Source organism: Pristis pectinata, chromosome 9 (assembly GCF_009764475.1).
Source record: "Pristis pectinata isolate sPriPec2 chromosome 9, sPriPec2.1.pri, whole genome shotgun sequence".
Classification (NCBI taxonomy): Eukaryota; Metazoa; Chordata; class Chondrichthyes; order Rhinopristiformes; family Pristidae; genus Pristis; species Pristis pectinata.
The window spans coordinates 88,459,833-88,469,329 of NC_067413.1; the positions used below are offsets into that span (position 1 = coordinate 88,459,833).

General features: G+C 42.8%; 1 protein-coding gene and 1 long non-coding RNA gene across 6 annotated transcripts in view; one reads left to right on the forward strand and one right to left on the reverse strand.

The window, feature by feature from the left end:
* sybu (syntabulin (syntaxin-interacting)) overlaps positions 1-1,184 on the reverse strand; it is a 78,520-nt gene extending 77,336 nt beyond the window's left edge. The window contains exon 1 of one of the 5 annotated variants that reach the window (XM_052022706.1): positions 677-1,184. In XM_052022706.1, the coding sequence (XP_051878666.1) occupies positions 677-1,108 (432 nt within the window). In that variant the 5' untranslated portion in view covers positions 1,109-1,184. Of the gene's footprint in view, positions 1-229; positions 344-624 lie in introns of those variants that run through there. The other 4 variants (XM_052022705.1, XM_052022704.1, XM_052022709.1 and 1 more) reach the window with 4 other exon arrangements.
* On the forward strand, positions 711-8,345 carry LOC127574069 (uncharacterized). Its single transcript, XR_007956860.1, has 3 exons — positions 711-838; positions 6,764-6,900; positions 8,302-8,345. It is a non-coding gene; the product is annotated as an uncharacterized LOC127574069 (long non-coding RNA).
* The last annotated feature ends 1,152 nt before the right edge of the window (positions 8,346-9,497 follow it).

The following is a 9,497-nucleotide window of genomic DNA, read 5'->3' on the forward strand; positions in this document are numbered from 1 at the left end:
ACATCAGTTCTTAAAACATTTTATAATCAAATCTACAAATTAATTTGCCATGCAAATGACACTTTTTCCTACTCTGTCCACTGGCAAAAATACCAAGGAAGATAGCAAAACATAATTTAACGCAATGGGGTACCTCACTGACAGTTGAAAATAACATTTGCAGGGAGAACCATTTACTATCAGAAATGCTCAGTTTCCGGAACATTCAGCGCAAATTTATGATACTTACTAAAACGTACTGAGTGCAAAAATCTCCAGGGTTTTTCTAGCAGTGACAGACCACTTGCAAGTAACCTGAGAGCATGAACCTCAGTGTAAATAGAAACAAGCAAACCAGGCTGGATTCACGTCTAAAGCATCAGTGTTGTGTTTTGGCCGGTGTGAAGGACAGGATCATCCACGACCACTTCACCCGCAGGCACACACGGCTGAAGGGATCTATGTTTCTGGCTCAGACAAGGGGAGCACCACAACTTCTGCACAACATTAAAATAAAAGGCCCCCCCCCCCCCCACCACCAAAAAAAAGACCGGAAACAAATAAAAAACGCTGATATTTTCATATCTTCACCCATCTCATTAAAAACAAAGGTTGTTTGCCGTGTTCACATGATCAAGTTCTTACCGAGAAAACCCAACAGACGGGAGCGAGCGGAGCTGATAAACAAACCACTTGCCTTCAGAAGAAGAAATGCGCCGTCGCCGCCTAGTCCGAAAGGTGGTGAATCCCTGATCTCGGGAGAGAGATCGCCACACGACAACAACAACAACACAGAATCCAGCAAAGTTTCAATTTTAAAAAAAAGTCTGTTTAAAAATGGGCAAAATGACAAGAAGGGGTAAGAGGCGAGCGGGCGGCTGGTGCGGGAGGGACAACCTCGGGTGTTCAGGCGGGAGCAGGGAGCGAACCACGGCCGCTTCCTCCTCACCGCAAGTCTCCAGCCTCCTGATGAGCCGAGGCGGGCTGGAAGCAACCGCGGGGGCTTTGCGAGCGTCAACAGTTGAGTGGGGGAATTGCTGAGAGGCGGGCTGTCAGGATTGTTTAACCCAAAATATTTAGGCAGTATTGCTGCCCGAGCAACCTGGCTATTCTGTCTCTCGTATTGCATCGGAGGACGTTTGCAACCGGGTGAACAAATATATATGGATTATGTAATATAGTTCATTTTCTTTCCTGAATGAAACGGATTCTGCCATAGTCAGATCTCACCATCTGAGGTCTTGAATCATATGCACCATTCTGTCAATGCATTTCCTGACGCCTGTCAATCCACAATTCTGACGCCTGCTCACACCTGGTGGAAAGTTGCCAGGAAGGCAGGAATGTCTAAAACGCACCCTTCCCCTTGTTAGTCAAATTCAGAAAGTCGGAAACGTGACCAGAAGATACTGCAAATGCTCTGCAGTCCGGGCGGCATCTGTGGAGAAAGGTGTTTGCTTTTGGCGGGTGAGGGGGAATAAATGAATGCAGCATTCCTTCCTTCTTGTCACATCCACGATGGACCTCAGCGGGTGCCTGGGGGTCTTCCTCCTCTCCTGTCCTTGCTCTAAGGCAAGCTCGTATAGACGTCCATCAAAGTTAGATAGGCAACTTGGTGAAAGGGAGACCAATAGTCCATCTGCTTAACGTTTTAGTAAATAATTAGGATGGAGAGTAATAAGTGAAGATATGTGCTCCAGAACAACTGCACATTTAGCCATATTTGAGCAACAGCTAGATCTGGAGCATAGGTCTGACAACACTGTCATCTTCTTGAAAATATTGAAATTCCCTGGGTACATTCCATGCACAGAAAAGCAGGACAAATCCAATCTGCCTAATTACCATCCAATCAATCTACCCTCAATCATCAGCAGAGTGATGGAAGCTGTCATTGATGGTGCTATTAAGCAGCACTTATTCACCAATAACCTGTTTGGATTTTGCCAGGACCACTTGGTTTCAAACCTCATCATAGCCCTCATCCAAATGTGGACTTAAGAGCCGAATTCTAGAATTGAGATCAGAATCAGGTTTATTACCACTGATATATGTCGTGAAATTTGTTTTGCTGTTTTACTATAAGTTACAAAAATAAATAAATAGTGCAAAAAAGGAATAACGAGGTAGTGTTCATGAGTTCATGGACTGTTCAGAAATCTGATGATGGAGGTGAAGAAGCTGCTCCTAAAACGTTGAATGTGGGTCTTCAGGCTCCTGTACCTCCTCCCTGATGGTAGTAACGTGAAGAGGGCATGTCCCGGATGGTGAGGGTCCTTAATGATGGATACCACCTTCTTGAGGCACTGCTTCTTGGAGTTGTCCTCGATGGTGGGGAAGGTTGTGCTTGTGATGGAACTGGCTGAGTCTACAACGCTCTGCAGCCTCTTTTGATCTTGCACATTGGTGTCTCCATACCAGGCGGTGATGTAACCAGTCATAATACTCTCCACCGTACATCTGTAGAAATTTGCAAGAGTCTTTGGTGACACATCAAATCTTTTCAAACTCCTAATGAAGTAGAACTGCTGGTGTGCCTTCTTTGTGATCTCATCAATGTGTTGGGCCCAAGATAGATCCTCTGAGATGTTGATGCCCAGGAACTTGAAGGTGCTCACCCTTTCCACCGCTGACCCTTCAATGAAGACTGGTGTGTGTTCTCCCGACTTCCCCTTCCTGAAGTCCACAATCAATTCCTTGGTCTTGCTGACGTTGAGTGTGAGGCTGTTGTTACGACACCACTCAATCAACCGATGTATCTCACTCCTGTATGCCTCTTCATCACCAAATGAGAGTGACTGCCCTTGACATCGAGGCAACATTTGACTGAGTGTAGCATCAAGGAGCCCTGATAAAACTGAAGTCAATGGGCATCAAAGGGAAAACAACCCAATAGTTGGAGTCATATCTCACACAAAGAAAGATAGTTGAGTTTATTGGAAGTCAATCATTTAACCCCAGGGTATAATTGCAGGAATTCTTCAGTCCTACCATCTTCAGCTGCTTCATCAACTCCTCAGCAAATGAAGTAGTCCTATGTTTGCATGGTGCAGAATCTAGATAACATTTAACAATGTAGTGATGTTGAGATGGTGCTGTTGCAGAGAGAATTCAACAGTACACATGTGCCAACACTTCAGCATGACTGATAAGTGGTAGGTACGTTTGTGCCACAAAAATGCCAGGCAATGACCATCTCCAACAAAATAGTTTCTAGCCATCTGCCCATGACATTCAATGGCATTACCATTGTTGGGTGCGCCACCATCAACATCCTGGGGTGACCATTGACCAGAGACTCAACTGGACCATTCACATAAATGTCATAGCTCCAGATCAAGCAGAGGTCGGTGGTGGGGGGGGGCGTCCTTTGGTAAGTTAATTAACTGACACCCACAAAGTTTTCCATTGTCTACAAGGTACATGCCAATGGCATGAGATACTTTCCACTTGCCTGGATGAGTGCAGCTCCAACAACTCTCAGGAACATAATCCCCATCTGCGTCAAGTGAGCCCACTTGACTGGCACCCTATCCACCACAAATGATCATTCTCTCCACCCGTGGCATTCAATGGCAGCAGCGCGTACCATCTACAAAATGCCCTGCAGTTATCTGGCCAGATATTGGTCTAACTCCCACCAAGTTTCCTATCTGAATTCAATGGGCCTCTGTATAAGTTTACCTCAGGGCAAGAATGGGAGAGGAGAAAAAAACTCCAGGCGCATGATGAGGTTGATCACGGATCTCACAACTAAGAAGGGATGCTGCGTTAATTTATTCCAATAGCACCTCTCACTTCCTTGTCAGCCATGAAAAAGGACAGTGACAGCAGGCAGATAGAAATGCCATACCTGCAGGTCCCCCTGCAAGTCATATACCATCCTGACTAGGGAATATATTGCCAGTCCTTCATTGTCAATGGATCTAAATCCTGGAACTTCTTGTTCAACCCATTGGAGGACTACCTTCACCGGAAGTACTGCAGTGATTCAAGAAGGCGGTTCATCATCACCTTCTTAAGGACAGTTAAGGATGGACAACAAATGCTGGTCCTGTCAGTGATATCTTGATCCTGGAAAATGAATTTTAAAAAACCTCAAAGGACAGGGAAAATGGGACAATTAAGTGAAACTGAGACCCAGAACCAGAAAGGAAAATAGAATTAAGAGGGAGAGAAAAGAATCAAAAAAGACGAGCTAGGCAAAATGTAAGGAATTAAAACCCTCTGGGAACACTTGCCTTCCTACAGGAGCTCAGGTGTTCCTTAATTGAAGGTTGTGTCCCGTTAGATGAAAATGAACAGCATTGTGATTTACCATAACTTTGATTTTACTTTCATGATAGCGACAGTGTTCTCAACTGTATCTGTTCCATTTCCCACATTTCTGCTCCCAACCCCTGTCCTGCTACCCAGAACGAGGATAGGATTCCCATTATTCTCATCTTGCATCCCACCAGCCTCCACATGCAAACTGATGTCATCACTGGACACGCTGTCCCTTCCCCTTTCAACATTTCAAGGCGAGTATTCCCCTTGCAACAGTCTGGTCCCATCTTCCATTTTCATCAACACCACTTCCTTTCTCATAACACAGTTCTGCACTGTTGCAGAAGATACACCAATTGCCCTTTTTACCTCTTCCTTGCTCACCAACTCTCCTACCATATGAGACAGATATTCACATGTACCTCTTCCAATGTCGTGTACTGCATTCAGTACTCTCAATGTGGTCTCTTCCACATTGGGGAAAACAAAACAAATGTAGATTGGCTTTGCAGAACACCAACGTCCAGTCTACAAGAGTAACCTGAGCATCCAGTTTCATTTCACTTTAATTCTCCACCCCACTCCCAGTCTAATTTCTCTGTCTTTGGCCTCTTACACTGTTCAAATGGAGTCCAATGTAAGTTCAAGGGCCAGCATCTCTTCTTCTAACTATGCACATTACAGTCCCCAGAAGTCAACACTGAATGCAGCAATTTCAGACACTTTGTGTTAGAACTGACTAGTTCTGGTGAAAAGTCAACAACTTGAAACATTAACTTTACTTTTTCTCTCCATAGATGCCGTTTGACCTACTGAAAGCATCCAGCATTCTGTTTTTATTTCAGATTTCCAGAATTTGTATGTTTGGTCTCCCTGGTGTTTTGTATTTCATAGTAATAGCACTTTATTCATTTCCCTCATTTGGTTTCATTCATCTTCTTCTGACATGTTAGTTGAAGTTGAGTTTTACAATCTATTATCTACAATTTACAAGTCTTCACCAACCCCAGCACACCCATCATGCATGTCATTGATGTCCATCCTATCACAGACATTCTCTTTCTTTTCTCCATCCCTCCCACTTCTCTACAAGTTTAAACATGGTTGACTTCTACCTTCTCTCAGTTCTGGTGAAAAGTCATTGACTTGAAATATTAACTCTGTCTAAAACACTGCCTGACCTGCTATTTGAAGCATTCTCTCTTTTACGATTAACTTAGTGTCTCCAACTCAAAGGTCCTAATTTTTAACCCCATGCTGATTGTTGTTCATTATCAATGCTTTCCATAAATTCCATGAAATGGAATTTCATAAACAAAGATATGGCATTGATTATAGGAGAATAGAAATTATGGTTTGGGCACTGGCAGGTGAAGAGAAATAGTAAGTATTCACAAAACTGTGAAAAAGTTCCTGAATTTCTCTCCCATATGATATACGATGTGGGATGCCTGAGGAGCATAAATACAGCACAGACCTGTAAGAGCAAGGGAAACTTTCATTGAGTACCTTTAAGACAGGAATATTCTTCCCAACTCTACCATTATTTGAACCAGCTCTCTGTTACTGCACCTGCAGCTCCCCAATCTCATCAACTATGCTGCCTACATTTATGCATTTACCCTTCTAACCTATTCCAGGCTGCCTCATGTTTGAATACTCCTATTTCTGAACTATTCTGCTATTTGTCTCTACCACTCCTTTTCAATTCCACATCCCACTCCCACACTGACATGTCTATCCATGGCCTCCGTACTGCCACGTTGAGGCCAAACGCAGGTTGGAGGAACAACACCTCATATTCCGCCTTGGGAGTCTCCAACCTGATGGCCTCAACATCGATTTCTCTAACTTCTGGTAACCCCTCCCTTTCTTTTTCTTCCCCCTTCCCCCACTCCTTTGCCTTCTCTTATTCCTGTGGCTCCCTTCCCCTACCTTGATGACCTGCCCATCTCCTCTCCTCCCCTCCTCCATCCTTTATACCATGGTCCACTGCCCTCTCCTGGCAGATTCCTTTTTCTTCAGCCCTTTACCTCTTCTACCTATCACCTCTCAGTTTATTACATCTTCTCCCCCTCCCCCTCCCCCACCCACCTACCACCCCTCTCTCACCTGGACTCGCCTACCACCTGAACTCACCTACCACCTGCCTGTGTGTGCTCCTCCCCACCTTCTTATTCTGGTTTCTGGCCTCTTCCTTTCCAGTCCTGATGAAGGGTCTCAGCCCGAAACATAGACTGTTTATTTCCCTCCATAGATGCTGCCTGACCTGCTGAGTTCCTCCAGCACTTTTTGTGTATTGCTTTGTTGTACCTGTCTCTAATGGTTCAGCCGGGTCTGCATCCCCAACTAAATCAGTTTAAGTTCTCTGCAAAGCACAAATTGTCTTCCCCACATAGACTCTAGTTTTAGCTGCTGAGTTATGAAACAACAATTTTGAATAGGTACCTCTTGCTCCATAACTGACCCCTATGCCCTCAGAATGTAAGGTCTTTCCACCTACTCTGTTTTCCAGCCATTCTACCATCAGCATGCTCCATTGTGAAGTTTGGAACTGATGTGGAGATTACTACTTCTTGAAAAACAGAATTGATACACCAGGAAAGGTCAGGTTTCACATCACTAAGATCCCTTATCTCTCAGAATATCCTGGTAAGTCTCTTCTCGATTATCCCCAAAGTCTTGAGATCCATTCTGTGATATGGTGTTCCACAGGGTAGAAATTTTGTGTCTGTGGGCATGGTATTGTAATGATTATGCATTGAGTTTTTCTTCTGAAATTTGCTTGCATTGAAATGAATGGAATGAACTATGAAAAGTGAAATACAAAATGCAGAGTTGTGGACACAGCCCAGCACATCACAGAAACCAGCCTTCCCTCCATGGACTCTGTCTATACCTCTCGCTGTCTTGGTGAAGCAGCCAGCATAATCAAAGACCCCACCCACCCGGATCATTCTTTCTTTTCCCCTCTCCCATCAGGCAGGAGATACAGGAGCCTGAGGGCACATACCACCAGGCTCAAGGACAGCTTCTATCCCACCGTTATAAGACTATTGAATGGTTCCCTTGTACGATGAGATGGACTCTTGACCTCATAATCTACCTTGTTATCACCTTGCACCTTATTGTCTACCTGCACTGCACTTCCTATGTAGCTGTGACACTTTACCCTGTATTCTGTTATTATTTTTAACCCTGTGTTACCTCAATGCACTGTGTAATGAATTGATCTGTACAAACGGTATGCAAGAAAAGTTTTTCACTGTATCTCGGTACAAGTGACAATAATAAACCAATACTAATACCAATACCATACCACATGTTGTGAAATTATACATTTAATGCATGCAGCAGAGGAAACAATTTCTACCTGTATCTTTACTTATATAGCCATGGAATTTATAAGGTTTCTTTCAAGAAATTATCATCTTGTTTGACCACCTTAAAAAAATTGTGCATCTAAAGCCCCCAGGATTCTCTCCTATCACCACATCTACAATGTGTCTGCCTGTTTTACTATTTGTAACTTTAACATGTACTCTTGTACTTGTTAGCATTGGTGAAAATGCTTTATTAATTTTATAAAGTTGTCACACTTCTGTTGGTGAGTGTGAATAACAGCTGTATCCAAGACAATTTACCCTGCAAAGTTGATTCGCATTTAAGACAAATTGTAACTGGTGTTAAATAATACATAACTATGAAACAGTCGATTTAAATTGGTGAGCCACACTTAATTCCCAAACACTGTGGTATGAGGTATTAATGCAAGATGACTGAATCAGCTTTTTGTGGGTTTATATATTTCCTTTGGGAGCAGAATCAGCAACAGAATTGCGGAAGAGACTGTTATTTATGACAGGAATCGTACTGATCTTTCTATAAGCAACCTTTGAAAATCATACCCTGAAAACATTGATGTTAGGATCGTGGAAAAAGGACCAAGTTACTAAAAATATATTCTGAGACAAAATAAAACACAACAAAATACATTGTTACATTTAACATTATTAATTAAATTTTAATGACACTCTTTTTCTACCTCAACAGAGATGTGAAATTCCTTGCTTTCATGTTGCTGTGCAGATTTCTAGACCTGCCTGCTGCTCAGTAGAAGCATTTCAAATGGTGCATCCTATTTCACAAAAATGTGAAGAATATTTCCCTGAGGTGAAGGGATTTCCAGTGAAGAGTATGCAGGCTATCTGAAGAACTGAAGTGAGAATTCTCTCAGAAGACTTGTTCTAATGCACTTCCAATGAAACTGCTCCAGTGAAGCAAGTGTGCCTGTGTCCTGGATCCTAATGTTGGAATGCTTCAAATGGGGAATGATCAGCAAAAGACCCATGGGCCAAATCTGCCCCAAAAAGCTCCACTGGTTCCTTCAATTATTGCCCACCTGTGTGTTTAGCAAACTTATACTTCAGAGAATAACTTCCAGCTTTAGCAGAGGCAAAGACGAATTAAAAAATGGTTGGGGTGTGTCATGGACAACCAATCTAACACAGTCATTTTCCTGTCCTAAATCCCAACCCCAGCTTAAGCAACTTTTGCAACATGACGTGGAAATTCCTACTTATTCATTGACTTGAATCAATTTAGTAAGAGCAATCAGGAATTAATCCACAACCTCTAGGGCTAAGTAGTTTAAAAAGTCGAGAGCAAAGTATATTGTTAAATTCTAATTGAAGCAAAGGAAATAGAAATGAAAATTGGAGGCTAAAAATTTGTCCTTGGTCACATGCGCTAAATAAGTGCTGTGGTAGTGTATACCCAAGTACACCACGTGTGAATTTTAGTTCCGTGCAATGATCTTAATCACAAATGAATGAGTGGTTTTATTGTTAATCTTATCCCATTCATGTTGCACTTATGTTCTGAGTTGAATTTATGGCTATAGGAATGGGACAGATAAATGGAAGTCTCAACGAGTTGGACAACAGAGGAGAGGGAACAAGGGAAGGTCATGTGATCAGTTGTATTGAAAACTGTGAACAAGCTGCAGATCAAAAGATTCAGACAAGTACAAATTACATGGCCCCAGTACTGTGAGCAGAATATAAATTAAACAGTGGGGCCTTCAACACCACAGAACTTGGAGGTGATATCACTTTCTAGGACTTTGGAGAAGGGGAATAAGGAGACTGGAGATGGGATGGTAATTGAAGATGGTGAATTGACAAAGGGTACTGTTCATGATGGTGGTTTTGAAAGGAGGAAGAAAAACTGGGGCTATTAACAAAGCT